Here is a 16,616-nt window from a genome sequence, read left to right as displayed (position 1 = left end):
GACATGACAAGCAGACCCCCACCTGAACCCCCTGGCACTGGGGACCCTGCACCCACTCCCCCCATGCAGGCCCTGGCGCCATGTGCTGACCGAAAATAAAATTGACTCCCCTCTCCAGGATGTACCAATGTAGTGGAGGGGTGCCAATGTAGTTGTCTCCGTTCCTGGTGCCCGATGGTGCTGGAGGCACAGACATCCTGGCCACTACCTGCCATGACTGTGTAGTGATAAAAATAATTAAATAAGTTTTTAAAAAGCAAGGTACCAATGGCAGCCATGAAAAAGAGCGCTCAGTCCTGCGGGCACTTTAAAATAACTGAAGGACCTGGCAGTCTACGGGGTTATAGAGTGGAAGGAGCTTGAACTTTTGAAGCCAAATTTAAAGTACCCAAGCTCCAGTGTTTCCCGTTTCCCCCATATAGATGTCAGAAATAAAGAGGTTAGTCATAGTGAATGTGACAAGTCTAGTCATGAAGGGTGTGAAGTGAAGTTAAATCTGAAAATACATATTGTGGAGGTCATCAGCTTCGGCTGTGTAAACTGCTCTGCAGTAATACGCTTTTCCATTGTCATGGAAATTTCAATGCTTTCAGTAATACATAACATTGTGCATTATCAGGGGAGAGCTGGCAACTTTTGGCCTAGGGGGCAAACACAAGTAAGTGACATTGGGTCTTCTAGTCGGTGGTAATCGTGTTTACGATTACCACCATTCCAACACCTGTCATGCCTCCAAAAAAAAACCAAAAGAATAGAAAATCGACTTGAAAATAATTAGACTTACCTTGAAGACGACGCTGGAGATCCCCGAAGACAGCAGCATAATGACAGGAAGGCTTTCTGATTGGAGAACTGACCGCCTCTGCTGCCTGACATCATTGCGACGTAGGTCAAGCAAAATTTAATGTGGGGTCCCCTAAGGTTAAGTGGTTAAACACTTAATCGAACATTGCCGCTTTAAATTTAGCTTGACAGACATTGCGATGATGTCAGGCAGCAGAGGCGGTCAGTTGTCCAATCGGAAAGCCTTCCTGTCATTATGCTGCTGTCTTCGGGGATCTCCAGCATCGTCTTCAAGGTAAGTCTAATTCATTTCAAGTCGATTTTCTATTCTTTCGGGTTTTTTTGGAGGCATGACAGGTGTCGGAATTACCAGCATAGCTTTATCGTACCCCACCCTTTGTAGCAGCATACCACATTGGAAAATGTGTGTGCCTGTATTATATGGGTTTGGTTTCTGTAGTGTGGTTGTGGTTTACTAAACTATTAAAATATATATAAAATTGCTACATTAAAGAGGCATGGTCAAATACTATACAGCGCCAGACCAGTATGCAATGCAGAACCTATTCTAGTGACCAGTCTACAATACAGATGCATTCTAGGAACCTACATTTAATATAGGTAGTATTCTAGTGAAAAAATACTAAGATAACTTTAATGACTAGTTTAAAATACAAAGAGCAATCTAGTGACCAATGTAGAACTCAGAGAGCTAACTAGTGACAGATTAACACTACATAGACCATACTAATGACCAATATTCAAAACTGTTGCATTATTGCATATTTACAGCATTTAAAACTAAAACTAAAAGGTATTGATGATTTTTTTAATCAATGGCCATCAAAATAAAACAAATATATAAATTCCATATGCTGAAAAAAGAGTAACTTGTGTTGTGTTGCCTAAAATAAAAGGTTAGTTATAGTGAAAGTGACAAATCATTACAAAATGTGAAACTTTGGTCTGGTCATGAAGGGCTTGTAGGGAAATGAAATCCGATATACATATTGTACAGGTCACCAGCTTGGGTTGTGTAAACTGCTCTGCATAATATGTATAAAACAGTACATACTAGTGACTAGTATGCAATGGAAACTCTGTTCTGGAGACCACTATAATATACAGATCCCCAAACCTCAGGAGATTTTACAATGTAGGCCCCCTAAATCTCTAGTGTTGCAGAGAGACTTTATAATTTAACCCCCTCCCCTAAACAAAGCAAAACTTATTGTGACATTGTAATGTAGACCATCCCAGATCTCTGGTGGTTCTATATTACATAGAACACCCCTAATACCTGCTGGTGACAAAATGCAGACATTGGATCTCTGGTAGTAGCACAATATAAGAACCAAATGGATTACTTACCCCAACGCTAGTCCCACATTGTCTCTGTGGACGCTGGAGATGAAGTTTGGCTGTATTAGGAAGTCATCATCTGTAGGCGGCTCCAACAACTATGATAGGTAGTTAGTTCCAGAAATGTAGCCGTCAGCATGTGGGGATCTCCCAACAATCTCAACAATGAATGTCTAGTGCTAGGAACTGTCTACTGGATATTCCAGATCCGATGTTCAAAGCCCTGTTTGGTGGCTGAGATAGGCCAAGAGGTTGAGGAGCATTTTTGGCTGCCTCTACTTTGCTTTAACATTATGAATATGGGGTTATTTGTGTTGACTCATAAGTTGTATATTTTTTGAACTATTCAATGGACTTGGAAAAAGGCAAAAAGTTACAGATCTAGAGTTGGGTAAAATAATTACAATGAATGATTCTGAAGACTTTCTTTAATAGAGCATATATACACCAATATAAACATAATATAATTAGTCATTAAAATTACAAAATATTCATTATCTTTTGTAATGTAATACAATGAATGTTTAAATTATACAGAACCAGAACTATATTATGTGTATACTAAGGTATTCAACCACCTGGAAGCAGGGTCTTTACTGCATGGTGCCTGAATCACACTATAATACATATCCATGTTAAAGTTATATTAAAATAGAACTGAAGATGATTTTTTTTTATATATTCACGCCTCCCTGTCACTATAGAGAGCTAAACATGGGGAGAAAGAGGATAAAATTGATACATACATATGGCGCTGCCTTCACGCACACTAATGGGTAGATGTAGATGGACACCTACGGTTAGTTTCTTAGACAGAATCTCTACAAAGCAAAATTATGCATACAGAGAGAGTATCATGGTATAGTATGTCAATGCAACACAGAGATATAACAAAATAGAAAATCTTCCAAGGGAATCCGTGCATGAATAACTTTAAACAGCACCCCTGTCTTCACTCATATGTGACCCCTGTCGGGTATATGCTTACTAGAATGAAGTTGTAATCACGCCCATAAGGAAAATGTAAACTGTTCCCACACGACACAAATTCCTCACAACTGATGTTCCGTGCTCAGAATAAAAGAGAAAAAGACAATTCTAGCTCATTATCCTTTTAATAACAAATGTAGGTAAAATCATGAGATGGGACTCGTATCAAGTAGCAGATGACACGCTCGTGTAACAGCAAGGTAAGTAGAACCCCTACATGACCGCTCACCTCAGCTTGTCTCGTACAGTCGTAGCCGCTCTGAACAGTCCTGTTGCGATCAAGAATCCGAACCAACGCGTTTCGACTCGTATAAAAGTCTTTTTCCTTTTATTCTGAGCACGGAACATCAGTTGTGAGGAGTTTGTGTCGTGTGGGAACAGTTTACATTTTCCTTATGGGCGTGATTACAACTTCGTTCTAGTAAGCATATACCCGACAGTGTTGCATTGACATACTATACCATGATACTCTTTGTATGCATAATTTTGCTTTGTAGAGATTCTGTCTAAGAAACTGACCGTAGGTGTCCATCTACATCTACCCATTAGTGTGCGTGAAGGCAGCGCCATATGTATGTATCAATTTTATCCTTTGTATCTAATTTGAAGTGCTAGTGGAACTTTGCTGATACCTACTAGGCTGCATACCGAATGAGGCGCCATAGTTACAATTTACATTTACCATTCATGGGGAGAAAAAGGGTAACAATGGGACTGAAAGCACAGTGTTATATATGTAAAAAAAAACATATATGTATATCTGCAAGTATAAAACAATACACATGTATGAATGTTTCCACTCCTTTCTCAATATGTGCCTCCTTTCAGTCGCACTGATTGGCCGTCCACCTGGGAGTGTGCCTGGAGAAGGAGTGGGGATGGAGTTAGTTCAAGAATAGCGCAGAGGGACTCTACGTATAATAGTCCATAGTGTGTATAAAAAAATACACACAAAAAAATTGACATATTTACATTTATACTAGATGTAAAATTGTGAAATACTTGCTGCTCTTTACCGAGAAGAGCTTTCCAAAACAGTAGTTAAAATCAGTAATTGTTTACTATAATGTCTCTTGAAGGCTGCACAAGAAAAGGAAGAACTGCAACGTGTTGGTGATGAGATGGATGCCAAAATTCGCAAGGCTGAAAAGGAGATCAAAGCTTTAGAGAACACCCTTAAGGTCATCAACAGCTGTAACAGCTCCTACAGAAAATCATTTAACAAAGTCACTGAAACAAGTAAGTCTGCCAGAAGACTGCGCCGGTGAAACACTTGTTCCCAGTGCACTTATGCTGGCAAATCAGGGAGTGAAACTGTTCCTGACAAATGTATATTAAGTATTAAGTCATTGACACAAATAAGTAAACACAACTAAAATGTTCTTAACCTCAGGTGAAGAGTATGAAGAAAAAATTAAACTTGAAGAGCAAAAGAAAGCAGCAGAGGAAAAGTGCAGGTACAAGCGGAGACAGATCAGGGAGCTGCAGGAAGACATGCAGGTAAGTTAGTGGTATGAAAAACAAACAAGACTTTGTTGCGTGGCTCAAAACAGTAGTAGTATTATAATCCACAATCTTTCCTTACTACCTGAAAATATAGTACTAGCTGTGTAAATAAGGGAGATGCTGGGTAGTGCTCAGAAACTCATATAAATTACAAAAACAATCTCTAAGAGCACTCAAAGAGATAGCTTATGGAATATAAAAAAATGATAATTGCATTACACATACAAATAACAAGTAAAGTTGTGACCATCGATGTTGCTTATTATGTCTTGTTTTTGTAAATTAGTTATATTAGTAAGCTAAAATTAGTGCTCAACTGTCCCAGTCTAATCAGGTTTCAGAATGACAAGAAGATAAATGTAAATCTCTTTGTCTGGTGCAGAATGGTACATGGTAATATATAATAAAGATAAATACAGTGCATGAGGAATGGCAATCATCCTTTTGTGCTGGACCCCATAATACGTACTTTACAAGTATGATTCTCCACTAGATTCTAAATCCTGGTCTGCCCAGTAATATGGTTATTTTGTTATGTTGTTAAAAAAAAACATAATTATTTATGTTGAGTTTATTTTTACTATGATACCATGTTTAGTATATTGTGTAGATTTACATTGTACATAAGAATGTTATGTTAAGTCATAAAAGTCACTATATTTCGAAGGCCTGTAAGCTGAGGTTTTTCTTTTGCTAGGGAATAGAAAACTGGGTCAGAAAGGCACATATATAGAACATAATATAGCACATATAAAGGACGCTGGAGTGCATAATAAAAGTGACACTGTAGATGGACTCTGCTTCTATTGGTCATGAATGACAATGCAGCTGTACTAATCATTGTTGTTGTTTTTATTTATTAAGCACTCACATAATATGCAGTACTCCACATTAAGGGGATCATGAAACAAACAAATGACATGCAATAACATGAGACAGAAGGTAGAGATGGTCCTGCTCACATGAGTTTAAAACCTAACAGGTGTGGGCAACACTTGACATAAAGTAGCAGAATAACTAGGTGATGGCGAGGAGAGTTTTTGGCAACTACAAGACAAAAGCTTTATCAGCTATCAATATTAAAGAAGCCATTGTCGACTTGTATAGTTGTGCAGTTTCTGCTTTGAGGTACACATGGAATGAGGAAGGATAGTGGAAGGTGGACATATGCAATTGAAAGTTGTGGTGGTAGCCACTACTATCAAGCAGTCCTCTGAATCCTCCAAAGGAGGAGCCCTGCTTTCCATCAGTAACTAGGTCATCAGAGTGACCAGAGAAGGGGTGAACTCAGTGGGCCCAGTAGCTGAACAGACACTGTAGTCCAGCAGTACCACTAAACATCCACATTTTTGGTGCAATGACACCCTGTAGTTTCCTATTGTTTCCATGTTTTTTTAAATGTCCCACATCTGTGAGAAAATTACCATTTTTTGAAATAGGGCACAGAGGTGCTCTGTCGTGCAGCCATCACCAAATGCTGCCCAGATCTCAGTACAATACAGGAGAATATTTGTTTTTTGAGTCATGCAATTCATAGATTGACCAAAAGCTCAATTTAGTAGATGGTGCTTAAGTTTATTATCCACAGATCCACTACAAATGTACTTTTAAACATTTATGAATGATTTTTATTGCCTCTTAAACTTTTCAGCTAATTTAGGGCAATCCTGTTTGTCAAGTAGATGCTAGTTTAGAAGCTACTGAAAATCTAATTGAACAAACTTCAATATTAAGATCTTTGAGCATTATCTATTAGAGTTGTATCCAGCTGCACAGACACCCTTACTGGTAAAATGTCTTATTAATGTTGAAAGACAAACCAGTCTTTGAAAACCATGAAAACAGGGCTTATGTGATCTTTAAAGAAACTGTTACTTTATTCTAGATTATGAAAAACACTTTTGATAGTATGATGAAAGAAGAATCGTCGTACCAAGAGAAGGTGAATGGAATGCGTCCCTGCATCACACAGCTTAAAAAAGAGACAGATGATCAAAAGCACAAGTTGGAAAGAGTGATGAAACAGGTTAATATCTACAATTGTGCAAGAGAAACATGTTTTATACTCTATACAAACTAGAAATGTGGTTTCTTATAAGGACCTTTATTGTTTCAAGTGATTTTATGTTCACAAAAGCAGAAAGCTAAAAAATGTCACTTGGTAACTTTGCATCATAAGAACATGTGTTTAATAGCATCATCTTTCTAAGCGTAATGTACAAAATCATCTTTATTGTATGAGTTACAAAATAGAAAGTGGAGTAAATTTAACATCAAAAACTCAGCATAAAGTTTATAATTGCACCAAATTATTAATTGTAGGTATTCAAATTCTCAGGTTGATAGTGTCAATGTGCTAAGTTTGCAGTAATGTTTTCATATCTAACACTAGCTGCTCTGAAGTGGGATGGCCAAATAATATTTTTGTTGCTTTACAGTTTATTATATTTTATCTTATAGCTGCTTGAGAATCAAAGTGTTTAGCATCATCATCATCATCACCAACATTTATTTATATAGCGCCAGCAAACTCCATAGCGCTTTACAATTGGGAACAAACATTAATAAAACAATATATCATCATGTATTTATATAGCGCCACTAATTCCGCATATATATTAGAGATGAGCGGGCTCGGATATCTGAAATCCGAGCCCACCCGAACGTTGCCGATCCGAGCCGGATCCGAGACAGATCCGGGTATTCCCGCCAATTGCAAAACTGAAACCGAGGCTCTGAGTCATAATCCCGCTGTCGGATCTCGCGATACTCGTATTCTATAAATTCCCCGCTAACCGCCGCCATCTTCACTCGGGCATTGATCAGGGTAGAGGGAGGTTGTGTTAGGTGGTCCTCTGTCCTGCTATATCTCGTGCTGTGCTGTGCTGTGTTCTGCTCAGTCCAGTGGTGCTGTGTCCTGTGCTCTGTCCTTCTGAGTTCAGTGGTGCTGCTGGGTCCTGTGCTGTGTCCTGTTCAGTCCAGTGGTGCTGTGTCCTGTGCTCTGTCCTTCTAAGGGCATTGTTATTTCCCCATTATTCCCAAGTTATAAAAAATTTAAAAAAAAGTTATAAAAAAAAAGAAAAAAAAAATAATTATAAAAAAAAGAAATTAAAAAAAAATATCCAAAAACAATCCTGCAGTATAAGTCCATTGGTACTGCAATATTAAAAATTTCACTGATTCTGCAGTATAAGTCCATTGGTACTGCTATATTACAAAGTTAACTGATTCAGCAGTATAATTCCAGTGGTACTGCAATATTACAAAGTTCACTGATTCAGCAGTATAAGTCCAGTGGTACTGCTATATTACAAAGTTCACTGATTCAGCAGTATAAGTCCAGTGGTACTGCTATATTACAAAGTTCACTGATTCAGCAGTATAAGTCCAGTGGTACTGCTATATTACAAAGTTCACTGATTCAGCAGTATAAGTCCAGTGGTACTCTCATGTGCTGCATATAATTTTTAAAGGCTTTGCCGAGTGTGTGTGACTTAGGGGTACGCTCTCTTGTGCTACATATAATGGAAAACAAAAATTTGGAGGATAAAGTAGGGAAAGATCAAGACCCACTTCCTCCTAATGCTGAAGCTGCTGCCAATAGTCATGACATAGACGATGAAATGCCATCAACGTCGTCTGGCAAGCCCGATGCCCAATCTCCTAGTAGAGCGCATGTAAAATCCAAAAAGCCCAAGTTCTCAAAAAGTAGCAAAAAGAGAAACTTAAAATCATCTGAGGAGAAACGTAAAGTTGGCAACATGCCATTTATGACACGTAGTGGCAAGGAACGGCTTAGGCCCTGGCCCGTGTTCATGACTAGTGGTCCAGCTTCACCCAAGGATCTAAGCCCTCCTCCTCCCCCCCCTACAAAAAATTTGAGAGGGATCTCAATGATGAATGCTCTGTACCATGGTCGTCTAAAACAAGAGGTATTGACGTGCTTGAACTACTGTAGTTTTTATAAATTATAAACACTACACTTGAAAGTTGGAGAAGGTATTGTGGCCCCGGTACCAAATTGGGTACCGGGGCCACTCCACTATGCAGTCCAGATAGAGGCGCATCAGATATTAAACAACGTTGACTGTTGCTGCCAAATCATAAATTAATGAAAATGACCTGTCATCGTCAAAAACAAGACGTATTGACACGCTCGAACTACACCCTGTATATGCTGCAGAGGATGTAGGAGCAGGCAGCTGTGCAGTGGAATTCAGACCATTTGAAGGCGGAGGTATTGTGGCCCCGGTACCAAATTGTGTACCGGGACCACTGCACTATGCAGTCCAGAAAGCTACCTCGGTGAAACGTTTTGGACTAAAAACAATATTGTGAGGTGTGAGGTGTTCAGAATAGACTGGGAATTAGTGGAAATGATTGTTATTGAATGTTATTGAGGTTAATAATAGCGTAGGAGTGAAAATAAACCCAAAAACTTGATTTTAACACTTTTTATGTTTTTTTCAAAATAAATCCGAATCCAAAACCTTAAATCCGAACCAAAACATTTCGTCAGGTGTTTTGCAAAACAAATATGAACCCAAAACCTCAAGCAAATCCAAATCCAAAACACAAAACACGAGACACCAAAAGTGGCCGGTGCATATCCCTAATATATATATATATATATATATATAATATTTTTCCACCTTAGGTTGTAGTTTTTCATCCTAATAAAGATGGTATCTAGGACAAATGATTACCTGTATAATCCCTAAATATGCAGTCAATCCCATCTCCAAATTTTGTGTGTGTAATGAGTAGTGCTACCTGCCTATTCAATATATTGAAAGATAGTTAATAAGAGAACTCATTGCTGGTTACAGGCAATGTTTGCACTATAGGACAGTGCCACTTATGTAAATATGATCTTCCTAGATCTGGTTAAGTACCTTGGAGATAGACTTAGTTGAAGCCACCACCTGAATATCGGTCTGTCAAAAGCACTATTATAATAAACCAAGCCTGGGTGAAAATGGGGCTATAAGTGCATGCAGTGAAGGGTTACATTAGTATCTCCAAATTATATCTCCCTCATCATTGAAGGTGGCAGACAGGATATAGATAGTCAACATCCAGGTGTAACAGTTCCATCTTCTGACTGGGTTATTTGGGATGTAATCCCATATTGGGACATCTTTTCTAATTAAATAGGCAGAAGGGGATTGACACACTTGGAGACTTATTCTGTACAAATGCACTGAATGGATGGGTGGATTTATATACATGACCACTTATATCACAGCTGCTCAGATGAATGTAGCTTCAACTTTATGACCTGATTCCATTAAGACATTGTTCTAAAGATGTGGAAGGTACTGTTTTAAATTGGAGTTGGGAATAATGATTTTCTTCTGTACTGAGCGGCAGGGATATACCAGGGGAAAGAGAAAAACACAAAGAGGGAAAATGTAACAAGCTGTGTTTTTTGTCTGTTTTATAACTGCTGCTCATCACCAGCAGTTTTTCCAAGCTACTGGATTACCTATGTAGCGGTTTGGAGGGTGTATAGTCAAATTATGTGTGGTGGTTTCAAAACCCCTAAACCACATGTTGGTTTGGGGAAAATACCATTAGCATAAAAATCCCTTTTCCTCCCCTCCATTAATGGACTGGGCTACTTCACATCAGTGCTGTTACTCTGGGGGAGCAAACAAATGTCAGAACGAAAGACCATTTCTGATTAACTCCCCTTCTATTTAGTAGGCAGGTTTAGTGGACATTAACTCATTTGCATCAGGAAGCTTCCATGGAATAGTCCATTTAATTTCAATGGGGTTTTTTTGTTTTTATCCTTGTGGATTACATCCTACCAAGAAAAGATTGTACGTATTTCTTACTATACACAACAGAAAATAAGGAGCAATATTAATTATTTAAATAAAAAAAAGAGGCCAATATTTATTTCTTTACGGGCACTTTATAATTATTTATTAATAAAGAGGACACTCTATAATTATTTTGTTCTATAGGGGGCACTCTAATTATTTTTTATTAAAGGGGACATTCTTTGGTTATGTATTAACAAATGGGGCACTTTATAATTATGTACTGATAAAGGAGGCACTTTATTGCTGTGACCACGACTACGTATATTACTGCCTGGACTGACCATCCTGCATCCCTGTAACCCTAGAGATCTCTGCTCTGCGTCCCACTCCCAAGTCCTCTGGTGTCCACCTACCTGAGTTATGTTATCACTACTTCAGATTATTTCCTGGGATAATCAAGTAGCAGCAAACATATTTGGTGTTATGGGAATATGGGTTGCTAAAGGTGAAGATATTGTCTACAATATCTTTACTAGTAGGGTCATTTGTGACAAGATCATCCTTTTCTCAAGAGTCCTATTAACATATGTCTTCAGAGGCCTGACAACATCCAATAAGTGAAGAGATCCTTCCTCTTCTGAAGACCAACCATTGTCTAAAGTCTGAACAACAATATCCTGATTTAAAGGGAAACTTGGAGACCACTTTAGGCTCAAAGTAGGGTTTTGGCCAAAGAACAGATCTTTTGTCATGAAAAATGAGATAAGGAGATCTGCAAGACACAACCTCCAGCTCTGGTACTCTCCTCAATGTAGACATACCCAAAACATACGGTATCTTCAAAGTGAGAAATTTCAACTCCACCGAATTGAACGGAGGAATTTTTAAAGCTATTAAGACTAGGACAGAGAGGGCTATTGTAGGACTGTATGGAGGATGCACCTGAAAATAAGTCTGCACTTCTGGTAAAAGTGTCAGCTTCTTTTGAAATAAGAGAGAACAGAGAATGAAACCTTAAGGGAACAAAGTCTCAAACCATTATCCAGACTCTCTTGCAAAAACAGCAGTAAATACGCAAACTGAATACCCCTTCTTTTCGCACAAGAGATAGAAATCTTCTGCACTCTATGATAATTCCAGCTTTCTAGCCTTGAGCATAGTTCCGACTATGTTCCATATGAACTTGGAAGTGTAAAAGCCATCCGCTAGATGAGGAAGGTGTCTGAAAGGGTTGGGTACCCTTTACCGATGGCTGAAACACTAACAACCATTACCCCGGCTACTTGACGGCGACGCTGCCATTCCCAGCTCACTTATAACGCCTACTGTTTGTAAAACTGACGTCACTCTGCAACGCAACTCTCTTATTGCTGTTGTTAAAGGGGTAATGGAAGCAGGCGGCGGCTGTACAATGTACTACCGTTTGTCAAACAATATTGTAAAAGTGAGAGAGGGAAAGTGAGTACCACCGGTCTGAAAATGTGCCTTTATTTAAAATAAATATTTCACAGAGAAGTGTTATCATATGCCCAAACTTTAAAGTGTTAAAATATATAGAATCTACAGGTCAGTTTAAGTAACAGTTTATATATAATTTTGTTTACTTGTACCAGTGTTCCAAATTGGTAAAAGAAATTCGTTCTGCTAAGAAAAACAGCGGAGAGACTCAAGACGAAAAGGATGTTAATGTTCGTGATCTGCGAGACTTTAACAGATCCATTAATAAGATACTGGCACAATCAATGGAAGAAACCCCGGAGCTGGCTGTTCCCTTACAGATGTACTTTCAGCAGGTATGTACATTTTCTGTTACATACATCATTATGAAAACATTTTGCCTTAATCAAGATCAGCCGCAAATATCCAAGTCCTTTATGGTTTATAAATGGGGTATATTTTTCTTATTTATGGGTTTAAAAATAGAAACTGCGGTAGATTTATAGGAAAATATATAAACAGAAGTCATTTCACACAAAAATCCTGCTGACGTGCATTGATTTGAGTGGAGGTTGACATTTGCTTGGTTTGTTTACATCAGCGAGTGTAAAATTGCAGTGGCCACATTATTGTCTAAAACAGGGGTGTTCAACCTTTTAGCTTCCCTGGGCCACATTGGAAGACGGCGAGTTGGTTTGGGCCGCACATAAGATACACTAACAATAACGATAGCTGATCATCCAAAAAAACATAGAAAACATAGTTAACATATATATATATATATATATATATATATATATATATATATATATATATATATATATATATATATGAGAAAAAAAGTGATATATATATATATTTATATCACTTTTTTTTCAAATCCCCCTATACTTACCTTTCAATCGCCCTGTTCAAAAAATCCTCTCTAGTTATTATACTATAATCACTTTTTGTATTGTTTTGTTGCAATATCAATAAAGTGCATTTAAGCCAGGCATTGTATATCAGGGTGCCCTGACCAGGCCTGCGGTACCTGACATATACATCACTGTGACCCCAAATTGTGACCTGTTTTGCTAATTACACCACTATGTTAGTTAAGGGATAACAACTTATAATGGGCCAAAGAGAATAATATATAATGTCCCATTAGTATTACAAGTAGAAGTATGTAGCAGGGAGATAAGGTCCATGATGCTCCAGGACCAGATGACATCACGCCCGACATGCAAGGTAAGTATTTTCTCTTCTTTTTTTTTAGCAGAATTTTTTTTCCCCATTAACAGTGCTGCCCCCTTGCCACAACCAAAACTCCTTCTGGGCCACATTTACAGGTGTGCTGGGCCGCATGCGGCCCACGGGTTGGACAACCCTGGTCTAAAATGATGCTTGGTTTTAACAAGCAATAGCATTTTATTCCTGCCACCCCTTGTGTTCCACAGCAAGAGGCCTGTTACAGCATTTTTTATGTGTGATTCATTAGGATCAGATCCGCTTTTGTATTCAGTCTACTGCGTTTGAAGTGTGCATGGCTAACAAAACCTGTAGCCAATCATAGCATTAAAATGTTATCAGCACAGATTATTTCAGGAGACATGTGCGCTCATCCCAAATCTTGTGGGAGGTAGTGACCTTGTCCGATTGTGTTGAGGATAGGACTGCATGGTACAGGTACAGTATCATGTGGAGAGGGTAATGTAATTAAGTATAAAGAACTGACAGTATGCTGGGAACACACTTTGGATCTTGATGTAGCACATTTGCTAAGGCAGTATAAATACTGTTTTTGAGAAGAGGAGTGTATCTGGCTGCCTAGTCTCACCCACTGCGTACACGCCCTATACATATCTGGTACTTCCTCATCCAGGTTCTAAATTAAAGTGCACTGACTGATATGGACAGTACTTCTAGAACTGGTATTGGTCTGTTGTGATAACTGCTTCTCTTCAATCCTCTAAAAGCGGTCATAGGTGCCTGTTTGTTTGCCATAACCCAGCTACTGTAAACTCTCCATTCCTACACTATACCAGTGAAGCCCAGCCTTTAATTGTCCATGTGCCAGAGGTCTGTATGCAAGTTTAAAGTGGGAGGAGTTGGGCCTACACATATCTAACTAGAGTATCTAAGCATTAGCAGCACAAGGTAGTAGTGCGAGGCTTCTGTCATATAGGTACAGGAAGGCTGTGAACAAAGATCATACATACAGCTTGTTACAATGAGTAGCGGTTCAGCATCCTATTAATCAGCTATAAAATGGCAATCTTTTATTTTAGTTTGGTTTAGAAATACCACAAAGCACTTCAACTCCAGGAAGCTCAAGATCAGGTTCTTCACGAAGCTCCATCTCCTCTGTCCGGTAAGAAAGCTTTCAAGTAACAACACTAAGATGTTGTTTTTAAATGTTTTTATGGTCTCAGATCAGAAGACAATATTTTGGGTAACTATTGCATAAAAATGTATTATAATGGCAACACTTGATTATTGTGCTCTGTGGTTCTGTAATTTCTACTTTTTAATATATATTAAGGTTTAATATAAAATTGGATTTCTTTAGGGAGAAAATAGTGTGTGTGTGTGTGTGTGTCACAAAGGCTCATTTTAACTCATATAATTTATTATTTTTTTCTCTTTAAATATCAATATTGAGAGTAAACAAATTTTTGGGTCATTGTGTATAGCCTTGTGTATGGGTTTCTTTTTTTTTTTTTTTTTTTAGTGTTTACATTTCTTGGACGCATTGTAATCTGTCATATTGCTTATCAGAGCTGTACAAGCATTTCTTATTCTTTAAAAAAAAAAAGTTTGCATTCATATATGATATTTTCCTTTGTAGATCAAGCTCTTCTAAAACTTCAACACATTCAGGTCCTCCCTCAAGAGTAAAGGTTGTTGAGCTGGGGCTACCTATGGTGTCTCCTCCATCAAGTGCATCATCAGCTCGCAGTTCCAGGTCTTCAAACATAGGTAGTACTCACAGAAGTCAGAAGTAGAAGGGGAACAAAACAACCAACCAACCAACCAAAAAAAAGCCTTGAAAAGCCCTTGAAGCTTTCCACTACCAGATTTGTAGTAATTATTATTGTATTTGAAATCAATAAATATTTTACTTGATTCTCACTTCAATAATGATTTTTCAACTACTTACAAAACTAAATGTGTTTGCCAGATTTTGTGTTAAAGAAACTTCTAGTATAGAACAATTGTTCAGTACTATATATCACAACATGCCATCTTATTTAGTATCTTAAAAACTGAGAGAGTCCCATAGTTGTTATATAAAAAGCAATACACACCTTAAAAGTAGAAAGCAGACAATAGGCAAGGAAGGAGGCAGCAGTGCTGCTATGCCAAATATAAGGTGGTAACTAAGGTCCAGCCCTCTTGAGATGCATAAAAGTAACATCACTCTTCTCTGGCACCCAGATCTGCATTACAGGTGGAAGCTACAAGCTGAAATAGTGCTGCATTTTGCTATGGAGCACTGTATCATCATTTTAAATAAAGTTGTAAACAGCTTGTTTAATTAGTCTAAAAAACAAAGTATTTCTTCCACGCCATAATTTTTATTTTCCTGGTGGTAAATGTATCAAGCTGTGAGTTTGAAAAAGTGGAAATGTTACCTATAGCAATCAATCAGATTCTAGTTATCATTATTTTAGTACAGTCTACAAAATAATAGCTAGAATCTGATTGGTTGCTATAGGCAACATCTCCACTCTTACAAACCCGTAGCTTGATAAATTTACCCCCTGCACTGGCAGTGAACACAAGGGGTTCAGCACCTGCTGTGGGAAGGACCAAAAATTATAAATCTGGCTCTCTGTGATTGCAATAGTGGCGCCGTTTTAAATGGATGGTGTAGAGAAAAAGCAAATTATGGTAAGGAATGCATTCATTTTCTAGCATCTTACAATATAGTAGGCACACTAGGGATCCACTACCAACTCAATACGACAAGGGGAGACAAATGCTTTATTTAAATTTAATTGTTATTCTTTAATTCAAAATTATTCAACATTGGCCTGCTCAAAAGCTTAAAATGTAGACTATACATCTATAATATTTAATGAAGATGACAGAACTCCATCCTGGCGACATCCAAAGTGTGTTAAAGTTTTTCCTTCTCTTACTGGATTTTGTTAAAAACCAAGATTAAAGCTGGGTACACACCGATGCAATCGTACTTCAGATGCATTGTCTCTCTCAAGACTTTCAGACGTTGTTGAAATCGTCAATCTTGCTGATTCTTGTGTACACACCTACACAATTTACTTACAGATCTGTGATCTGCACTTTTCATAACTACCTGCTGAATCGATTGGGAGTCTGTACAAACTCTATAGATATCTGCCTATGCTGCTGCAATATGTAAACATAATTTAAATAATGGGCTGAACCGTGTCGCACACAGACATGCAGAAAGAGGAAATCACTTTGTCATCATTCATTTACAGTAGTGCTTTGTGTGGTTAATGTTCGGTTCAATAGATCGTAAGGACTTGAGTCTGTTTAAGGGAAGACCAGTAATGAGGGAATTGCAATAATCAATGTAGGAGATGTTGATTACATTTTTGCGTGTCTTGGGTAAGATATGTGCGTTGCCTGGAAATGTTTTTTAGATGCATGTAAGAAGATTTAGATATAGAGTCGATGTGCGGAACAAAGGATAGTAGTGTGTCAAGAATCACACCTAGGCAGCAAGCTTGCATGGTGGGATTTATGTTGTCAACAGAAATAGAAATGTCAGGCAGGCAACTTCTGCAG

The 16,616-nt window shown here is 38.1% G+C and overlaps 1 protein-coding gene across 1 annotated transcript in view; it reads left to right on the top strand.

Moving 5' to 3' along the window:
- The window catches only part of CCDC39 (coiled-coil domain 39 molecular ruler complex subunit), a 45,380-nt gene extending 30,411 nt beyond the window's left edge, over nucleotides 1–14,969 (top strand). The window contains exons 15-20 of the mRNA XM_075200579.1: nucleotides 4,215–4,374; nucleotides 4,529–4,635; nucleotides 6,527–6,667; nucleotides 12,029–12,208; nucleotides 14,126–14,208; nucleotides 14,686–14,969. Of these exons, the coding sequence (XP_075056680.1) occupies nucleotides 4,215–4,374; nucleotides 4,529–4,635; nucleotides 6,527–6,667; nucleotides 12,029–12,208; nucleotides 14,126–14,208; nucleotides 14,686–14,842 (828 nt within the window). The 3' untranslated portion in view covers nucleotides 14,843–14,969. The remainder of the gene's footprint in view (nucleotides 1–4,214; nucleotides 4,375–4,528; nucleotides 4,636–6,526; nucleotides 6,668–12,028; nucleotides 12,209–14,125; nucleotides 14,209–14,685) is intronic.
- The last annotated feature ends 1,647 nt before the right edge of the window (nucleotides 14,970–16,616 follow it).

This window comes from Mixophyes fleayi, chromosome 3 (genome assembly GCF_038048845.1).
Source record: "Mixophyes fleayi isolate aMixFle1 chromosome 3, aMixFle1.hap1, whole genome shotgun sequence".
NCBI lineage: Eukaryota > Metazoa > Chordata > Amphibia > Anura > Limnodynastidae > Mixophyes > Mixophyes fleayi.
This window is presented reverse-complemented; position numbering and strand designations above follow the sequence as displayed.